Source organism: Vanessa cardui, chromosome 7, assembly GCF_905220365.1.
Source record: "Vanessa cardui chromosome 7, ilVanCard2.1, whole genome shotgun sequence".
Taxonomy (NCBI): Eukaryota; Metazoa; Arthropoda; class Insecta; order Lepidoptera; family Nymphalidae; genus Vanessa; species Vanessa cardui.
The window spans coordinates 6651257-6671730 of NC_061129.1; the positions used below are offsets into that span (position 1 = coordinate 6651257).

At 29.5% G+C, this 20474-nt stretch overlaps 4 protein-coding genes across 7 annotated transcripts; 2 read left to right on the forward strand and 2 right to left on the reverse strand.

Annotated features, from left to right (window-relative positions):
* Positions 1 to 172: 172 nt before the first annotated feature.
* On the reverse strand, positions 173 to 7450 carry LOC124531305 (centrosomin). 2 transcript variants are annotated; one of them, XM_047105822.1, is made up of 13 exons: positions 7348 to 7450; positions 7022 to 7104; positions 3622 to 3674; positions 3399 to 3538; positions 3150 to 3269; positions 2976 to 3059; positions 2830 to 2885; positions 2686 to 2722; positions 2346 to 2453; positions 2110 to 2264; positions 1960 to 2031; positions 729 to 1810; positions 173 to 559 (listed from the first exon to the last, which is right to left on the reverse strand). In XM_047105822.1, exons 2-13 carry the CDS (start codon positions 7051 to 7053, stop codon positions 366 to 368), a joined length of 2133 nt encoding a protein of 710 aa, XP_046961778.1. In that variant the 5' UTR covers positions 7054 to 7104; positions 7348 to 7450; the 3' UTR covers positions 173 to 365. The 2 variants fall into 2 exon arrangements, with proteins under 2 accessions (XP_046961778.1, XP_046961777.1); XM_047105821.1 differs by lacking the exons at positions 7022 to 7104; positions 7348 to 7450 and adding an exon at positions 5248 to 5649.
* A 404-nt stretch (positions 7451 to 7854) lies between these two features.
* On the forward strand, positions 7855 to 9382 carry LOC124531385 (28S ribosomal protein S18b, mitochondrial). The gene is made up of 2 exons (XM_047105954.1): positions 7855 to 8391; positions 9181 to 9382. The coding sequence occupies exons 1-2, from the start codon at positions 7981 to 7983 to the stop codon at positions 9328 to 9330; spliced, it is 561 nt and encodes a 186-aa protein (XP_046961910.1). The 5' UTR covers positions 7855 to 7980; the 3' UTR covers positions 9331 to 9382.
* Positions 9320 to 13016, reverse strand: LOC124531382 (suppressor APC domain-containing protein 2). The gene is made up of 3 exons (XM_047105950.1): positions 11765 to 13016; positions 10163 to 10372; positions 9320 to 9586 (listed from the first exon to the last, which is right to left on the reverse strand). The coding sequence occupies exons 1-3, from the start codon at positions 12740 to 12742 to the stop codon at positions 9473 to 9475; spliced, it is 1302 nt and encodes a 433-aa protein (XP_046961906.1). The 5' UTR covers positions 12743 to 13016; the 3' UTR covers positions 9320 to 9472.
* Positions 13017 to 15394: 2378 nt separating this feature from the next.
* Positions 15395 to 20157, forward strand: LOC124531383. 3 transcript variants are annotated; one of them, XM_047105951.1, is made up of 5 exons: positions 15396 to 15888; positions 15971 to 16086; positions 16575 to 17087; positions 18381 to 18638; positions 18718 to 20157. In XM_047105951.1, the coding sequence occupies exons 1-4, from the start codon at positions 15570 to 15572 to the stop codon at positions 18618 to 18620; spliced, it is 1188 nt and encodes a 395-aa protein (XP_046961907.1). In that variant the 5' UTR covers positions 15396 to 15569; the 3' UTR covers positions 18621 to 18638; positions 18718 to 20157. The 3 variants fall into 3 exon arrangements, with proteins under 3 accessions (XP_046961909.1, XP_046961907.1, XP_046961908.1); XM_047105952.1 differs by having other exon boundaries at positions 18381 to 18642; positions 18718 to 18848; XM_047105953.1 differs by lacking the exon at positions 18381 to 18638 and having other exon boundaries at positions 15395 to 15888.
* The last annotated feature ends 317 nt before the right edge of the window (positions 20158 to 20474 follow it).

Consider the following 20474-nt stretch of genomic DNA (forward strand, 5'->3'; position numbering starts at 1 on the left):
TATTTTTTGATAATTTGGGAGAGCATACTTAATTCGGATGTGAATAGTTTTACGAATTTCGCCGATGCTACATCTAAATTGTGTCGTACCTATTAAATTTTGAATAAATATTTAGTTGCTATTGAAAAAAGAAGGAGGTTACATTAATTAAAATTAAAAAGATTTTGTTGTGTATAAAATGTTTATTTTACTTTAAAATACACGGTTATGTCACTAACAAATCAATTTAGATGAATATGAACTTATAAAGAATGTCATGAGAAAAAGTCATCAGTTGTAAAATACTATTAGAATAAAAAAACTCATTAATACATAATTATTGTCAATCGGTTAGCTAGACTTAATCTAGTGCACGAAAGATAAGATTAATTGTTATGTTCAAACTGATCCCGAGCCTTACGCAACACTCCCTGTGTTTTATGAATTTCTCTGCAAATAGCACGTTGCACATTTCTTTTTCTCATATTAGCTGCATTAAGTTGCGTTAGAGTTTCTGCTAGCGTTGCTTTGGTTCTTGCTAACTTTTGCTTAAGAGTAACATTTTCTTCATACAAAGAACCTATAAAATGATACAACATTAATATTCCCAATAGTTTTAGGGTTACACATGCTTAAAAAAAAAAAAGAACTTAAGATATAGATATAAGAGAGTTAGTGCAATAGAAAATCAAAAATTTTTATTTAATTACGCCTTGAAATAAAAATATAAAAAAAATCAAGATACATACGAGGCGACAAGTTTACTGCGTCATTTTGTTCAAGACTCGAAAGTCTATCACTATCTATTCCTTGATCTGGCGATGTCGGTCGATCTTCTTCGGAATGAACTCCATCATGGATTTCAACAATATTATTAAGAGGTTCCATTGCCATTTTCCGCGTAACTTCTATTTCCAATTGTGCGTTGCTTTCCAACGCGGTAGCCAACTTTTCGCGTGTTTCTTCTAATTCTCTCTCAATACGCAGCCTGTCATGTTGGGCTCTAGCTCTCTCCAGAGCCGCTTGCGAAGCCTGGACAGTTGCTTCATCTGCTGCCCGTCGAAGCGAACGTTCCGTTTCTAAAAATGTGACCTCCAATTCTTGTTTTTCAGCTCTTAACTTATCTATCATTTGCATATTGTAAGTAATCTGTTGTTCGTTTTCTTTGATTCTTGTTTCTAAACCGAATAAAGTATGTTTCGTAGTTTCTAAATGTTTATTCGCATCTTTAGCATTTTGCTGTTCCAACTCCAGGGCCTCTTTAATTTTTTCGTTTTCTACCGTAAGATCATTAATTTGTCTCAGTGCTAGTTCTAATTTTGTATTTAAGTCTAATTTTTCTTCTTCTAACTGTTGATTGCGCTTAGATATATCGCTGATTTGTTCTAGTATAGCATTTTCGTTTAAGGGTTTATTGTCTTCAGATTGAGACCCATAAGACACTTTAGACCTTCGCGATCGGTGTCTATTTACATCTGAAATACACTCTTTAACTGCTACTCCTGTATCACAGAGGCCAACTCTTGCTAGAGAAACATTTCTGTCGGGTTCCGACCAACATTCCGATTCCGATATAACATCAGCTTGTGGAACATTTCGTATAGCTTTTCTCAAAGAGTATCTGTTGTTATCATCACTACACATCAAGTGATGTCCGAACATCATAGTTAAATCTTCTATCCTCATTGATTGTGAAATATCTAGATTACTTTCATCCATTGTGAAATCATCCGGAGCCATTGATTCGTCTAATTTTAATCCTACAGGTAAAGCTAGGCTTTGTTCTAATATACTTTCGGCTAGCTTTTTCTTTTCCTCGCCCAAAACACATCTGTAATTTTTTTATTAAATTATTATCATGCTATTTTTGCATTGATGCTCCAGACTGAATAAAAGGGATTTATAATTTTTAATTTTCAATTGGTGGTAAAGCTTATTTAAGTAATTTATACGTTTTTATCATGTAACAAAATTACTTACTTATGCGACAACAATTTATCAAGGAAATATGCCAATCCTTGCAAGCGTCTTGTTAGCAGTTGTTGAAGGTTTCTGAAAATAATATTAAAATTAGAAATTATAAGGAATTTTGTTTTTATATATTTTGTCTTATCTGCAGTAAAAATATACCCAGCGGAATCCTCAGTTTGTGCGTTGTCAAAACTAGTCTGCAGCAGCCTGACCTTATTTTCCAAATCTTTGATATGCTCATCCTTACATTTTAATATTTCCTCATATTTTTCCAGCTGTGAGTCGCTAACGTGTGCATATGTCAATTCCTTATCCTGTTATTCAATAAAGTCTTATTAGAATAAACTGAAAAAATATTTCTAAATGAGAAGTAATTAATATACGAAAGATTGTACCAGTTTTAATTTTTTTATTTCCTTGTCTTGTTGTTGAATTTTCTTCATACATCCTTTAATCATTTGTAGCGCCTTGTGATTTTCTTTCTTTAACCTTGTCAGTTGATCCTGCAACATGTAATGGATTATATTTTACAAAACTGTTTGTGTGTAAATCATAACTGTCAGTCTATCATGCTTGTGATGAAATGAATATTAGGTATGTCTGTAATATACAGTAGTATAGAGGCTGTTTTCCCTATAGACAATTCCTTAACTTAGATATAACTATAGTTAGTTCCCTATAGATTGTTAGGAAAGTATAGCATCTCATATCGATTTATATTTAATGTTAACTTACCAAGTCCTCGTTATTTACTGTAACAGCTAAGTAATCTCTGGAATTAAAAAATAATGAAGTTGTAAAAAAAGTAGACAAAACACATCAATATGCATCAAAATTCATATTATTCCCATCAAATTAATATTTAATAAATTGACTTACCCAGCTGATTCCGACTGACATGTTTCGTCGACGAGGTCGGTGTGATGTCCTGTTTCCTAAAATTAAAAGTAAAAATATTGTTGCATCAGTGAGTTATTTAGGTTTGCGCTTCAATCAATACTAAACTAAAAATGAAGGAAAGTTACCTTTATCGGTTCATTATTTTCTTTTCTTGTCATCGTAATACTGTTATTTACTGACACCTCTGCAGTTTCAGTGGATATCGACCCCTATTTATGAAAAAATAAATGGTTTAGTTACAAAAACCTTTTAATAAATAATGGTAAATAAGGGTAGGCATTATGTTATATGTTTATTACCTGATTCTCTAAGACATCGATGGCTTCAGCTGCCGCCGCAAGCAATTCTTGTTTATCAGTTAGTTGTCTTCTTAGTTCCTCTACTTCCACTTGAAGGCGTACATTATGTTCCAATAAACCCTAAACGAAAATATAAAAAAATTACGTAAGAAGATCGATGAAAGTAAAACATCTAAATATATGGATATCATAGTTGAACAATTGATTACTTGTATTTTACAATAATTTTATGGTTGTCTCATAACTTACTTGAACGGCAGGCGGTGCGCCGCTACCCAATTTTTCTTCAAGGAAATATATACGTAACTTAAGGTGAAAGTTTTCTTTTCTTAAACCATTTAGCTGTTCTTCATATTGTTTCATGCTTATTCCACTTGCAGTAGTGACATCTGTAAATTTTGGAGTTTCAATAAAACTAAATACTGTAATTCTACGAATTAAATGATTGTTTGTCAATTAGAAAAATTCATACCATGGCCATCTGGAGAGGGAAGTGTCATCTCTTGCAATTTTCGAGGGCTTGTACTGCAAAATTATATAATTATTTTTTTTTACTAAGGAAATATTTTTTTTTTAATTTTACATCCTAACTAATAAATGCACAAGTGTGTTGGTTTGTAACGCTTCCACGTCTTAACTCCTCAACGAATCATCAAGTAATTTTGCACATACGATTTTAGACTTATACTCTATTCCTTTCGTAAGAGGAGAAAGAAATTGATGCGTTATCATTGGTCAGGGGGTTGATTAATCTAAGATAATTATTCTATGAATTTGGCGTAATAAGCGACGACAAAACTGATAGCGGGATTTTGGAAACAAAATTGAAGTTGAAATTAGTGCTTAAGAGCAATAGTGTTGTATTATAAATAAAGACATATAACTCTTAGTAGTGCCGATATATTTAGTTATTAGCAAATCGCATAAAATCGCTTTTTCCTACTTCCATTGGAATATACTATAGGTAATGTATTATAGTGAAAGATCTGTTTATTAAATTACTTAATGTAAACTTATAAAATATTTTTAAACGTCATATCAATTGGGGAACTAAATAAGGACTACCAATAAGTATTCTACAGTGGCAACTAATCTAAAGCGCATTATCGTTCCAGTGTATTTCTTTTGTGTTTACTCAATTCAAATATGTTTCTTGACGTTTTATTATCCTCACACAGACTTTATAATTTTTATTCCGTTATTTTAAATACATCTTACAATACGCCTCATGAGTAGAAAAAAAATCGAAATGGATTAATAATGTAATACTTGTTAGAAAATATTAAACATAATATGCGAACTCGAGAAAAGGACAAATAAGTGTTCGTAAAATATAAAAAAGATTTTAGATACTAGGTACTAGGTATACTAGGTCAACATCACAGGATGCATAGTGGAAATTTAAAATAGATACTACTAATGATAAAGTTTATAAAAATTATGAAAGCATATACTACTGTTTGCCATTTATTCGCCAAGGTGTAAATACATATTACGATATATTTTTAAAACACTTATATTAACAATTATTTGATATAAGTTAAAATCTGTATCGAACGTATTATTATATACTATTCCTTCGAGTTTAATGTACCTACTATTATAAGTTATCGCTATGACGAATGTTTTACTTCCAGTAAGTGCATAAACAAATAATTGATTTCGATAATAGGGCAAATAAATTGAAGAAGTCTTTACCTATTTATTCATGTTATTAAAACAAACTGCTGCCAAGTTAGACTATTCTTTTAGAAAATTGATCATTCTGAAACAGTCAATTCAGGTTTGCGTGAATAAAGATTTAAGTATATTCATAATAACATATTATTACACCAATATATTATTGTAATTTAGCGCGGTATTATAATTATTAAGAAGAATATATCTATAGATACTGCATAATTATTAAAGCAAGTTTTTGCTCTTTATTGTTTATAACGACAGATATTATTTTTGTTTCGTCAAATAAAATAATAAGTGAATAAGTAATAATGCTGCAATTAGCTGATTACTTATAGTAAATCTGTTGCATGAATATGCTCAATTGTATATTATAAAAAAAAAATAACACAATATACCGTATGACATATTTACATACCTAAAGGGTGATGATATATTATTAACAACATGCTTAGATGTAGTCATTCGAGGTAAAGTTGCCATTTGAACCACAAATTAAATAATGTTTTTACGAAACACACACGTCATAAAATCTTTAATTATAAAATCACAATATCACAAAAAGAACACGACTGATTTCACTGTGTCTTCACGGTGTCTATTAATAAATCGTTCACTTTTATGCCACAATATTATTCACTGGATAAATCAGCGATAACTAACTATTATATGTCAGGTCAATTGTAATAATAATAGATATAAACAATGACAACAATAACATTACGAATGTATTACGAGCAACAAAATTCGTAAACGACGTTGTGTTGAACGTGGTTGTTTTGAGTTTTGACTGCACATATGAATAAAACAGAAATTAGGACAGGCACACTTCGGGATGATATCGGGAATATTCGAGCGTCTCCGTATATTGTGTAGATGAAATAGTTTTACTCTTTGGTACCAAATAAGATGAAAAGAGATAAATATATTTCACACCAGAGATCCGAACCGCGATCGCACGAAGGGCGGAGTCGGATGCTGCTTGTTACGGAAATAGATTAACTGATTTATTCCATATTTTATTAAGAATATTAGTAGCAAATTTTATGAATTAGCACATAACTGACCTATCTTATAGCGTCATTATACTTAATAAATCGTCAGTAACTGTGGAGATGTTTTGGATAATTAAATTAAATAATGGAATATAATTTTATCAATTTTATTAGTTATTTTTTTTTTGATGAATTTTATATATATATTTTTTTGTTATGTCTTTTTATAAAGAGATTTTTTTTACACCATAAGTAATTTGAGTTTTAATAGCAATTATAGTTTTAACTAAATCAACATAATTTTTTTTTAACCGAATTCAAAAAAAGGAGGAGGAGGAGGAGGCACCGACTTTGAGAGGTGATGAAAAAATCGTAAATTGGATATGGATGTAACTGATTATTTTTTCTTTTTAGTTCATTTTTGAAGGCGGTTTTTTTTTAGTTATAAAATTTTTTGTAAGCTTATGATTATATTTTTACTAGTTTAGTTATATACTAATTTATATTTGTTATGTCAGCAATAATTCCATGCTATTAACTATAGCCAGTAGACACTTTAGAGCTTTTAAAGGTAGTGATATTCCAGTATCCGACTAAAACAAAATGTGTAATTATGACAAAATTGAATATTCCTAAATTTATTTTTTTTATCCAATATACTTACATTTATATTTTAAGATTAGTAACAATTTCTGGGATGCTTGCTTGGGATTATACCATGTCTTTTAAGTGACCGAAAGGAGTAGGGGACAAATGTGAGATTTCAAACATTTAGGAGAATAATGCCTTTTATTAAAAAAAAATCCTATCAAATAGATATGTAATTGTTCTTTTTGATAATATATTAAATTAAATAGAGCTTTCATATACAATGAAAATAAAATAAAACAATTTATACATAGGACTTGTGAATCACACATCTGTACTTAAATGCTCACAAGCTCTAAGATAAATATCTTCTTCAAGCAAACTTATGTATTTAAAGGCAGAAATAAACTACAAAAGCCATTAAAATTAAATAATAATAAGCTCCTAAAAAATCCATGCGGATTGTTGATTTGAAGAATGGGCTCTACTCTGTTTTTTACCCAGTCAATGTAAAAGTTTCACAAATTCATTTTAAAGTCTGCATATTTGAAATTTAAAATTAATGAACAACATATTATATAGAAAATCTATAATTAACGAGATACTTACATAATTCCACCTTCAACTGCAGAATCTGACATGATTATTTTATTTATTTTCTTTGTAACAATGAACTTTCTTGAATGAAAAATCTACAAGTAAATCACAAATTAATACAATACCAAGTGTAGCACTAATAGGGACATTCTATTAACGCTTTCCTTGAGAACAATCATATAATTGAAGTTTCTGTTTAGCTTTAATTGGGATGTCAAATAGTAAAAATGCCTTAAATTATTTTACTTATGGAATATTCGATAGCCCATTATAGTAATAATAGAATTTAAGTGATAATATTAATTTTTAACAGATTATTGACTAAATTCATAACTTACAAGCAATTCAGATATACAATATCACTTTACGTTCTCAAATTAACAACTTGAAATCTTTTTGAATTTAACGATGATGAATATCATATGACATATCTGTCTTTTTTTATAACAAATAAAGGAGTTTTAATCTTTTAAACAGATAAAAAATGCATAGTAAATTTATAAATAATAAATAAAAAAGCACTTCATTTTTAAGGGAACAATACAGTTTACATTGTTGTTTTTATTTACCGTATATAATTATATTGTTGGTATAATACAAAGTCAGTAAATTATTCGTTAAGTTTTAGAATACTTTAAAAGTTTTCAAATCAGGCTTTTTTAATATATTTTAATGCCAGATACATTTTTAAATATATTCGATATTTAAAAATGTATCTGGCTACTATTTCTTTCTTTTCCGTTTTATTCGATCGAGTCTTATATAGTTAATTTAGTACCGTCTAGTTCCAATACCTAGCATCATATATATATTTCAAACGTTTTGAGGGGCACATTAGACAAGTTCAATTTGACATTGACAATCTTGTCAAATGAAAATTCTAACTACACATGCTATAATCAATTATTTAACTTTTCCATATTATAAATTACTTTAAATTTTATAAAACAGAGATTTTGGGTGCGTAAAATATGTCGCTTGTGACAAATGTTCGTATGCTTTTTAAAAGGGTAACGTTGTCAGACATAAGAGCTACCAGAAATATTCGATTTTATTCAGACCAACCTAATGAATCTGCGGATGATCAACAAAACACGATTGATCCTTTAAAAGATCGAACAAAATCAGTTCCTGTTGAAACAAGTATAAGATATTTGCAAAGTAAAGCGTACAAACAAACTTACGGCGATAACCCTGTCTGGTTATTGTATAGACGAAACCATAGGGGTGGTGTTGCGCCAAAGCAAACGAGAAGATCATGTGTACGTAATGGAGTTATATCCACGGGCAATCCTTGTCCAATATGTCGAGATGAATATCTCGTTCTGGAACCTAGGAACACAAAATTACTTGAGCAATTTATATCAGAATACACAGGACATGTGAGTAATTTAAATTATAATTTTTTAAGTTTTACCCTAGTATTTATTCTGTTTCACAGTAACATGTACAATGTATATATTTTAATTATCTAAATCTTATGACAGCTATTTTTTTTAAGGCCATATTGCTTTTTAATATACATTTTAACAAATTTTTATTTATATAAATATTATATTATAGTAGTAATACATAAATGCTAAAGTACCTCTTTACCAAACACTGAACTGAATAAGATCAAATTTTCATGATTTGATCTTGAACCCGTAGGAAAAAAAGGATATTATTAGTATCCAACACTTGATAAAAAATAGCTAAAATGTAATTTACACTGCGGGTGGCATTGTCAATGTCTCTAAATAATATTTACATTAATCTCTGCCAAATATTAATATATATATATATATGATTAGACTAGTAATTGCATTTTAAGAGCTTTATAGGTAATTACTATAATTGTATTAGTATATCTATTGCAATATAGTTTTTGTAAAGCAAAAATAGTAGATAGTGTAATGGTTGCATATTATGAAACATTGCAAACATTGATGTTAACTTTAATATTCTAATATAACAGTGGGGTAAGCCAAAAAAGATGAAATAAAAATGACATAATTTGAATAAGACCACAGTCTATTGAAATTATGTTTACTACAGAACAATCTGTCAATCAAATATTAAGTCTAATTACTTAAAAAACAGGTTTATTGTTTTTACATTACATTTGAATCAAAAAGCTGCTGGGTATACACATAAGGTAGTATTTAATTATCAATTACAAATTGTTCCAGATATTGGATGCCTTTAAAACTGGACTTTGTCAAAAGAAACATAAAGAACTATTACTTGCTATTGAAAAAGCTTGGGATCAAGGATATTTAACTTATGATGTACCATTTAGGGAATATGATTATTCTTTGTATAATAAAAATATAAATTAGATGTAATTTGTAACAAATTAGATTAGTGAAATAAAGTAATACAGAAAATTTGGTTAATTTTTTATTTATTTATAATATATATTATGCATGGCACTTAAGTCTTAGAAATCACAAATTAATATAAACATTTTTACAGTAATTATTATGTAAAGTTATCCAATAATTTTGTCCTATTTCTTTGTAGTAATAGTTCTCTTATCAGCGCAGATTTTTCTCTCTCCAAAACTGATATTCTCTCATTTTTACGGTTGACTTCCTGCAATAAAAAATATCTGTATTAGTTTAAAAATTAAATATAAAACAATATATTTACTACAGTAGCTTATACTTTATAAATTATCTTTGGTAATTCTGTAGAATGTAACTTCTATGCGCCATTTTGTATAAAATGGAATATTTTTAATTCGGTATAGAATAAGTAAATAACCAAAACATCAAATCATCATAACTTAAATACTATTCATGAAAACTGTAGTAAAAATATAATAAAAAAAATAGAACTCTTTTTTGGTGAAATGACCATGATTTCTATTGACTTCTCTTTTATGATCAACTAGCTGTGCCTACAATCTTGTATGCCATTGAATTTCACAAAAAGTATAATTGTAGTCTAAGGAACTACTTATTATATGCCAGTGCCCATCGAAATCGGTCCAACCATTCTAGAGATTAGTCAAACAAACAAACAGACATATAGACACACAGACAGACAAAAATTGTAAAAAATGTTTTTTATTATATGTACATACACATACATTGAGTAAATAAGGGATATTTTAATATTACCAACAGACACTCCAATTTTATTATATGTATAGATAAATTATCAGACCTCAGCAAGCATTCGATTTTGAGATCGTAGAACAGCTGCATTGTTAGGTGTTGGTAAGTTGTTTAATGTTGTTGGCAAAGCAAGATTCATGTGTAATGAGAGTGGTCCGTGGCGCCACCCAGCGGCCAGTGCTCCAAGTTGCCGATTTAGTTCTAAGATTCGCGCACGTAGTAATTCTAAGCGCTCTTGATGTGCTTCATTCCATGGTTCCTTTAACAAGAAAAATTAATTACCTTTCATAAAAAAAAAATGTTACAGCTCAATCCTACTGATCTAATAATAAAATATACTGGTACTTATAATGTAAATTTTACGTGAAATTTTAATTTTAGTTTTAACTACTCAGCCGATCATAGGTAAGTCGTGCGTACATATTATTGGAATTCAGAAGGTTCTCCCTCATTTGCGGACCAAGCTTCGAACAGAAACAACTATTATATTTATAGAAGTTTTAACTATGTCTAGTAAAAACCTAGTTAGTCTCATTTTTCTTGTACTGATTTCCTATAATCTTAAGTTTGCTCACTCGCACGTTTCAAATAATATGTTTGACGATGTTTCCCATTTACTTGATTTATCCACTGGACAGGGCCAGGGTAATTAAAAATTCCTCATTCAAACCCAGGCTAGCTATAATGAAATATTATGTGTTTTATTTGTGTTTATAATACGACTTGTACTTGGTACTTGATACGAGACTTACTTGGTACGAAACCTTCATGTAAAAAAATAAGGCCTCGTTGGAGTTTATACGAGCACACTTCTAGAATGCAGGTAAGTTTTTACACTTGTGACGTAACTTCTTTGAAATTAGACATGATATAGCTTTTCCCGCGATGTTCCTTACCACCTATTACGAGATGGGTTATAAAAATTAAGCATATGAAAATTCCGTGGTTATGAAGCCAGGCAGGGTTTGAACCCGTAATAATCGTTCAACATACACGCGTTCTAGCTACTATTGAAATAAAGAGCATTGTTCCGTAACCTATCGAGCTAGTTTTGGTTCCAGACGTCCGAATACAGTTTCAAAAAGGGTTTTTATGTAACAATATATGATATTAATATTAAACAAACAAAAGTGGAAAATTAAATCAATATCGTGGTTAAAAAGTTTCCTAAGCGTAAGTATCCAACAAATTAAACATACCTATTTGTAATTTTTACGCGGTTGGTACTAAATGCTAATCTCCAAATTTTTTTTCATAATAATTAAGAGCATATACGTATAATATACGTACATATATGTATAAATATTTACTTAATTCTATAAAGCCTGATTACATTAATCAAGTATAGGTTTGCTTGTTACACAAGCAATGTCATGTGAAATTTGAATGCTACATGAAAGTTAGCAAAGCTTATACATATACAGTTTACCATATGATTCATTATTGATTGATGCTGAACCGTCATCTCACTCAGATAATTAATTCATGTTACAAGGGATCGCGAGATTACATCCGGGTAGCACGAAGAAAAAGTCAAAATAAAAAGCTTGTCGCACATCAAAAAAACAACCTCGTTAAATTTGTTTGTCATTATTTTCAATTCAATTATAAAATATAATAATATTAAATACGGTATTCATTTATCCATTACCACATATGCACCCATTCTGCCTGCGTATCGCATTTTATCTTGAACTTCTGTCAATTGTTTTAAGTACCATTCTCGTGCTTCCTCAACAGCGGTTAATCCTTGTAATAAAACATCTTTTTCTTGTTCAATTTGCTTCATTTTCTTTAATAAATTATAATCTACACCGTTGTGTAAGGTATGCCGGCGAGGCTCTCGTCGCCTAGAAGTTTTTCGTAGATTTGGTTGTGTTCCACTAGCAGATCGTCCATCGCCGAGGCCACGGTCTTGTCCTTCTATGGATCTCGTCATCTCTTCAAAATCTATTTTAGGTTCTCCTATATCATCACTCTCTAATGCCGCTTCCGCCGATTTGTAAATACTTCTCGAAGTTTCTTTTCTTTCCATTGCATTTTTATCTAGTCTCGGAGGCTTTGGAGGGCCATAAATCTTAAGAGATTGAGAATTGTCATGTTTAGATACATTAGTTCCTTTTCCTGTTTGCAACAGCTCAGGTAACGGATTATCCTTGTCTTCAATTAATTGTGGCATGCTAGTAGTTCGGTGTGTGGGATTTGCAGTGTTTCTCATTAAGTTCCAATTTCTGGTATTGTGTGAATTGTCTAGATCAATTATTGGGGCCGATGGAGGGCGATGAATTTGCGTATTCATTTGAGAATTAATTCCAACACTGTCAATACCTTCATTTATTGTATTTATTTTACCAGACGCATTTTGGACTTGGTTTCTGAGAAGACAAATTTTGAGGCCAGTACAAAAACTTTCAAATGTTAGTAGACCATCATGAGAAGCCACCTTTTGAAGGCTTTCAATGACTCCACGAGGAAGGCCTTTAGTGCGGTCATCGCGCCATCGATTTTCAATATCTGTTAGCTTTACATACCCTGTGTGTTTATCATCCATGATATCGAATAGTGTTCTCATTGCTAAAACAAACTGCTTAGGTAAAGATTCCATGTTTGTATGAATTAAATTTTTCATAATAGTTTGCTATGTCGTGCATAAAATTTGTCCTTCAACTCTGATGAACGGTTACACTTTAACATGAAGAAAAGAACCGCAAAAAACACGCATATATTGAATTTTAAGTGCTTTAAATTAAAGATTTACAAGCTGGTGTAAACTAACTTTATAACTGATCACATAATAAATTATTATAAAAACAACCAGATTTAATGAACGGTAGAAACATTGTGCGATGGGCGAGCGAACCGGCTAGTGGGAGTGATTTTGCGGACTATGCAGGCCAAGAGAACAACGAAACCGGTTAAACAACATTTCGGGCAGGTAGAGGTGATAGTATAAACAAGTTGCTGCACCAGGCTTTCAAAGTAATTGATAGGATTTTAATTATATATAAATTTACTTTAATATTACTTATAAAGACACTACCTTTAACAATTACAAGAAAGAAAATGAACTAAAATAATATTTCAATGATTAAATCACTACAAACAGTAGCAAGAAACCTGTACTAGGTTTAGACAAGGTAATAATAAATACATTCTTCATTAGAATATCGGTAAAATAATTAAGAAATCAACTATATGTTACGTAGTTACAGTTAAAGAGACAGTTGTTAATCTTATTTTATATATCTATACAAGTCCAAGAATTTTTATTAGTATTCGGTGTTAGACGCTAGCTAAATGGTAGTGGATGTAGTGATTGCGGTAACGCAATGTTTTTATTATCGATTTCATTATTGGCACTGATTGAACAAATTTATCGATTTTTTTTATGTTAGAAAAAAAAATTCTTTGTTCTACTGGCGGTTTCTATGCATAATTAATTCAATAAATACTAGTTTATAAAATATTAACTTTGAATTCAATTTTGTAGTTTTTATGACAAATATAAAATAATGTTTTAACCTTTAAAGTAAAAATCCATTGGTTTCTTTTCAAAATATATAGGTATTAAAAAATTATTAAACTTATGTATTTTATTAATATTTTAGTGGATGTAAAATTATCCCTTATGAGGAACTTATACGTAACAATAACGGCTATTCTCATTTTCAACCGACTTCAAAAAGGAGGAGATAATCAATTCGTTTGTATTTTTTTTATGTTTGTTACCTCATAACTTTTCACTGGGTGGACCGATTTTAATAATTTTTTTTTGTTTGAAAGGTAGTACTTCCCGTGTGGACCCATGATCATTTGTGATGATGGTATCCACATGAAAACGATATAAGTCTTTAATTTGCATTATGTATATGCGCGATAAATAGGTGAATAACTCAAAATTGTAGCAACCAATTTTGATAATTCTTTTTTTATTATAAAGGATATACTTCAAGGGTAGTTACGTGAAAGTTTGGTAAGGTTCTGAGCATAGGGCATGACAAAGTAACGGAAAAATTCTGAGGAGCACGTTAGCGATACTCGGCCGAATCTTTTATTTATAGGTATTTAGATATTTGAGTCACCTTCCGTAACGTAGTTATGTTCATTTAATTGTCATAGTCGAATATTATGTTATTAACAAACAAACCACAGCCACAAACCTTCCCTTCGAATGACACTATCTATTAAAAAAACCGCATCAAAATCCGTTGCGTAGTTTTAAAGACATAAGGATACAAGGACAGAGAAAGCGACTTTGTTTTATACTATGTAGTGATGGAACTCCTACACGGCTCACAGTTACGGTGCGATATGGGACAGAATTTCTTACGGTCTTTAATCAAATTTTGTGTATGTGATGTAATGTTATATGATGTACGACATCTTTAGCTCTTTTGCAAAGTTTTTTTACTGATGGTGATTACAGCTCTTTCGAAGGTGGTTCCTTGTAATTTATGGACCAGCTTAATAACCAAGCTGTGTCTGTGACTATGTTTTTCGATATTTTTTCTATTTAAGTTTTTTTCATTTAAAGCCGCATTTTCAAAATTCTATTTTTGTTTTATTCGCAAGATTCTTTTGAAATTGTCGCGTAGTAGTTCCTGACTCATATAAACGGCACGCATAATGTATCCATTTTAAGAAATAAATGTTAGTCTACACCAGGTTCACGTAAAATCAAACAATAAATAAAAAAAAATACATCACTTAGAGACAAATAAAGTGCTATGGCACTGTATGGAATGTAACTGTATTTTAAAAGCGTGAAAATGGTCGTATTAAAAAAAAAACAAATACATGTTCGGAAAAAAAAACTATGTAAGAAGTCATAAATAAGACAAAAACATAAGATGAGGTAGTTGTAATTTATTTTTTCAAGTATTTTAACGTTAACTTTTACGTAGGTAATTTCGCAACTCAAAGGCTTAGGATTCAATTCAATTCTTGGTTTAATGGCTTTTAGTTGTGCCGACAGGGCACAGATTATTTCGCCAATGTCACGTAGGATGGAGAAGACACGAAAGAGATTGATCGGAACAGTTGAGGAAGGCTTAGGATATTAGCCTTAGAATGTAACTGTCAAAAATGAACACAGTCTTGCCATGTAATTAAAAATACATTTCATATTGAATGACATCGTTATAATCATGATTATGATCTTAGCGTTTAATATATGAAACATTATGTACATTTTTCATTAATAGTCCTATTTAAACTATTCCTTTGAGTACATTACACATTAATAAAATAATGAATGCATATATACGTCATTATTTTAGCAGGTAGTCATTAATGCCTAATGAATGTAAAGTGGAATGGCAGACTCGTGACTGACATCTGTGATTTGACGTGATAATAACTAAAAAGTACACAATCTGATAATTGATATTACGTTTTGTTACCTATTTTTGTTGTGTTCATTTTTATCCACATAAATTTACCAAAATTTAGTTATAATGAGCAATGCGGAAGAAAAGTCACTCGAAGCTATTGAAACAAATGGTAATTTAAACAAAGATGAAGATAGAAAAAGTTGGGTTAAATTTGATGATGAATCTCCACAACAAAGTGATTTAAAGTTAAAATCTAAGGTGTCGGATGAATCGGCCGTTAGTACTATTAGACAAACAACGGCTTCGAATTCTGCTATACCTGCTGTACTCAAAACTGAAACAGTACATGTGAACTTAGATCGCAGCGAAAATAACATTGAACCTCTGTCGCAAAGTGCTGTTATGAAAAATGTTGAATATATCAATGCCCGCCATGGTTTTTGTAAGTTCTATCAAATAATAAATAATAGTAATCAAACATTAGGTATATCACCATGTACTATGTAAATGTCTTGTATGTACAGCTAATGGCGACGTTATAGTGACCTTGTTGCCTACTAATACGAAATGGCCCTGGATTACTACAGCAAGATTTCGTCCAGAACTTGTCCCTGAGGAGCTGATGGCACAGGGCTTAACTGTAAGTATAAATATTTCTTTTCTAATTAATTTATATGAAATCGAACATACATATTAGTTTAAACCTACCTTTAACTTTACTGCTAATAAGGATGAAATTATTAAATAAACATTGCACAAAATGAAATATGTACAACAGATGCTATTTTTTTACTTATATTTCAATTAAATTTACTACATGTTTTACCAAAACATTGAATATAGTATAATTTGTTGATATCATAGAAATATCTAAAAAATAATTTATTTTATGTTTACCTACTTACATTTTTAAACTTAGTATAAAGTTATATATCTTCAGTAAACATGTATAGATATACTGCAATATAAGCTTTAACAGTATATTAAAAATGACTTCAGTTTTATATTTGCCATTATTGACTAATATAAGTGTACAATTAAATTTCATATGATTTGTTTTTAAAATCCTTTATAAAGTAGTATCATGCACAATGGATCATTCAATCACAAAATAATTATCTTTTACAGTTGACTGTTGAGGAATATGTTCACGCAATGGAACTTCTTGTAAATGATGCTCGTTTTACTATGTATAATATTTGCTATAAGAGAGTTCTAGTTTGTTGGATTACAATAGCATTTCTCGTACTTCTAACTTTGCTATTTTCGGGCTTAACTGGTCTGACATTATTCTCACTTGGAGTTATGTGGCTTGTCCTTAATGCAATGGCCATTTTCCTTTGCATGTGGATAAAGTTAAAACTTTCAAAAGGATTAGAGCAATGTCTAGCAAGTGTTAATAAATTGTTGAATAAACACAAACTTTTGCTAGCATTAGATGACAGAGGAAGAATATCATGTCATAAAGTAAACCTCTGCTACATGTATTTTGATTCGGGGCCGTGCATAGCACATTTACAACAGTTTATTGATAGCGAAGAAGGCAAAACTATAATGCAAGGTTGGGAACGAAGATTAGATGTGTCAACTAATGATATTGTCATACAAGGCAGTCAGTCAACAAGATTATCTCGGAAACAGGTAATTTATGATTACAACTTTAAAGACTTTTATTATTTTGCTTATATTTTTAATGCATGTTGATTTTGTTGAAATTATAATGTTTTTTTTTAAATAACTTTATAAATGAATTATTATATTTAATACTAGTATATGAAGTTTTAAAATAACTTGACCATGTATCAAGTTTAACAGATGTTTAAATGGTGATGACTTTTATTTATAGTAATTATATTTGACATGTTCATTAATAGAAAACATTTACACATCAAGTCTAAAAAAACATAAACCAAAAACCAGTTGTGGCACAGTGTTCACAGGCTGTATTATCTAAATATTCAATATTTAATATTTGTTTTCATTGTTACAATATGTGCATTTAAAATTTTAAGTATTGTTTCCGCTTTATCACTTTGTTTACATGCCATATCCTTAACATTGCAGTACTCACGCTTTTTAATTGCATTTACTTACCTGTTTATTTGAAAATTTTATGTATTGTATAACTAAAACTACTAACTATTTTAACCATGTAATAATATATTTTAAATATTAAGCTTCATATTAAATAATGCTTCAGCCTATTTTTACTTCCTTAAGTTGTTAAGTTATTTTTTGTGTTGATGAAATTCTGGAATGGTTATTTTACTCATTATCAGAATTGTAGAGTTTTTTTAACTAATATGTTCCTATTTTTTTTTTTTTTTTATCTACAGAATTAACATATTCTTTTAAAACATAATCTAACATATATTTATTAATAACATATATAGTAATTTATTTTTGCTGTTAATTAAGCTTATGGGATTGTTTAGAATTTTGGAATTTCTATTTCCTGCTATTATTTAATAAGCTTAAATAGTAACTTCATAATTCAATATAGACCAAGTTTTTAGTATCTGCATTTGGTTATTATTACAAAAAGTCAAACTGTCATATTAAATAAACACTATTACTTGTAACTTACGCTTAATATATAACTTATGTATGATTCTATCTCCTTAAGACTAATTTATTATTTAAATGTGCTTATGAGATAGTACTTCTACTTCTAGCGATTTATTACAGTGAAATAGAAATTCCAACAATGATTCCCAAAGTAAAACTATAATAATTACACTCAGAACACTAATAAATAATAATATAAACTAATCTGAGGAGGTTATTACTATTATTATTTTATTTAGCACTTATTAAATCCCACTAAATAATTATCTAATATTATTTATATAATGCTATTTATACAATGTTTGGTATTTCATAGTAGTGGTGTATGGTGTACGTAATGGGTAAGCAAGGCATATAAATGTGCAGGATATGGCAGAGCAAGTGTTCCTTCGGTATCTTCAGCGGTGGGGCAAAGACTTCTTACGACGACGCCTCGATTGGACACTAGACGAGGACGGCGGAAATCCCGCTGCGCCAAGACACTTGGCTAATGCGTTGTGCCCTTGTCAATACATAGAGGAGATATTGCGGAACAAAGAACCCAAAGATAATCGTGCCTGTTGTCCACCGTGCAACAACTGGCTCAGGCGGCGCGGTCTCGATTGACCAAACCGCTTAAGTTCGGCAAGTCAATATTTTTAAATTTATCGTAATTAGATAAGCTCACATAACAAATTATAATTTATAAAAAATATCTACGTAGGAGAGAGGTGCGCTTCTATATTTACGATACGCTGGTCGTTGGGGATCGCACGCAGTTAAAAACAGATTGAATCTCAGCAGTGCTGTGCCCGGACGTCATGGCGAGAAATTTATCTGCCCTTGTCAGTTCATAGAAGAACACTTAAAAACGAAGCCACCTGGAGGATTAGCGAAGTTTTTCACTTTACCCACTCAAAATATTCAGTTATACTGAGATATATAAAAATAGTAATGTGTCCGTCCATTTTGAATTTATAGAAGTATAATATATAAAATTGTATAATATTTAATTAACTAGGTATTTAAATTATTTTTAACATTTTTTAGTAATGTTTAAATGTACTTATACACATTTATGTAACATTATTGTCCATATTATTCATTATTACATAGGTATACTTTTTATTTATAAAGATATTTACCTAATAAAGTTACTTAACTAAGATTTAACAGTTTTGAAAAGAAAATGATATTTAGCCCCTAATTAGGGATAATTTCATTTAAAAACATTTAAGACCTGCACATATTTTTGTTTATAAAAACTAGAATATTTTTTGTTTAAAAAAATAACCAATTTATAAATACATATCAAAATAGCAAAATTAAATATTGCAATTGGTAGAATTTTTGTAAGCAAAGCCATAAAACAAAAACAGTATTTGTGTACTAACTCTAAAAAAGTATTTTAGTCCAACTTAAAATGTTATGTACCTTTTTTACTTATTATATATGTTTTACTCGTCCTTTAAGTTGACTAAAATTTTTATAATAAGACTAACCAGTATAAGTAATGTTACAGTACTTAATAGATATTTTTAAGGCTCACATGTTTCTATATTCGCTTAAAATATACAAAAAAGTATAGTTTTTTACAGTTTTCTAAGGAAAATAAACTATGCGCAATGTAAGATATATATTGAAACACAAGACAGGTAATTATTTAAAAAATTGTTTGGCTAATTAACTTTAAATAAATTAGCAGGAAAATACTTTATCCAAAGTCTAATTGTTATCATATATTTAATGTTAAGTGAAAGGAATTTGAGCTATGAAAAGAAGTAAATTTAATAAAGTATTAATATATAAATATTAAATAAATTTTCATAAAAAGAACATAGTTTCCACTTAAAGTTGTAATCATTGTGGCAAAAGACACTTTCTTCACACATTATTAATTAAATTGATTTTAGTTTAATAGAAATAAGCCAAGTATTTATTTGCACAAGCAATCAGCACAATAGCTCAACAAATTAGAAAAGAAAAATAATATTAGTAATACATATTATGTATAATTGGTCTTTTCATATAACTAAAGTTCATGTGCCAAATTCCTATCATTGATAAGAAAATAAATAATATTTTGTTTTTCTACTTACTATTTTCTTATTAGTTAAATTATTTAGATAATGCGCATTATAATATTGTTAAACCACATGTATAACTGCTATTAATGAAGTGTTCATTTAATATTATAATTACTTTTTATCTGTAAATATTGCATTACATGCTATTTTATGCTTATGGTATTATACACATAACAAGTATTAATATTATAAACCGAAACAATGTGTGCTACTTGCATGTTTAGAGTGATTTCATTATTTTGGATTTTATCTTCTACTTATATTTAAATAAAAATACATTGTTATTTTACATATCATGTGGGCTTATCGCTACTATTTCCACATTAAGTCCTGAAATATAAAATCTAAAGAAACAGGTAAAAAATAAAACAACATACTAATTAATATTCTTATT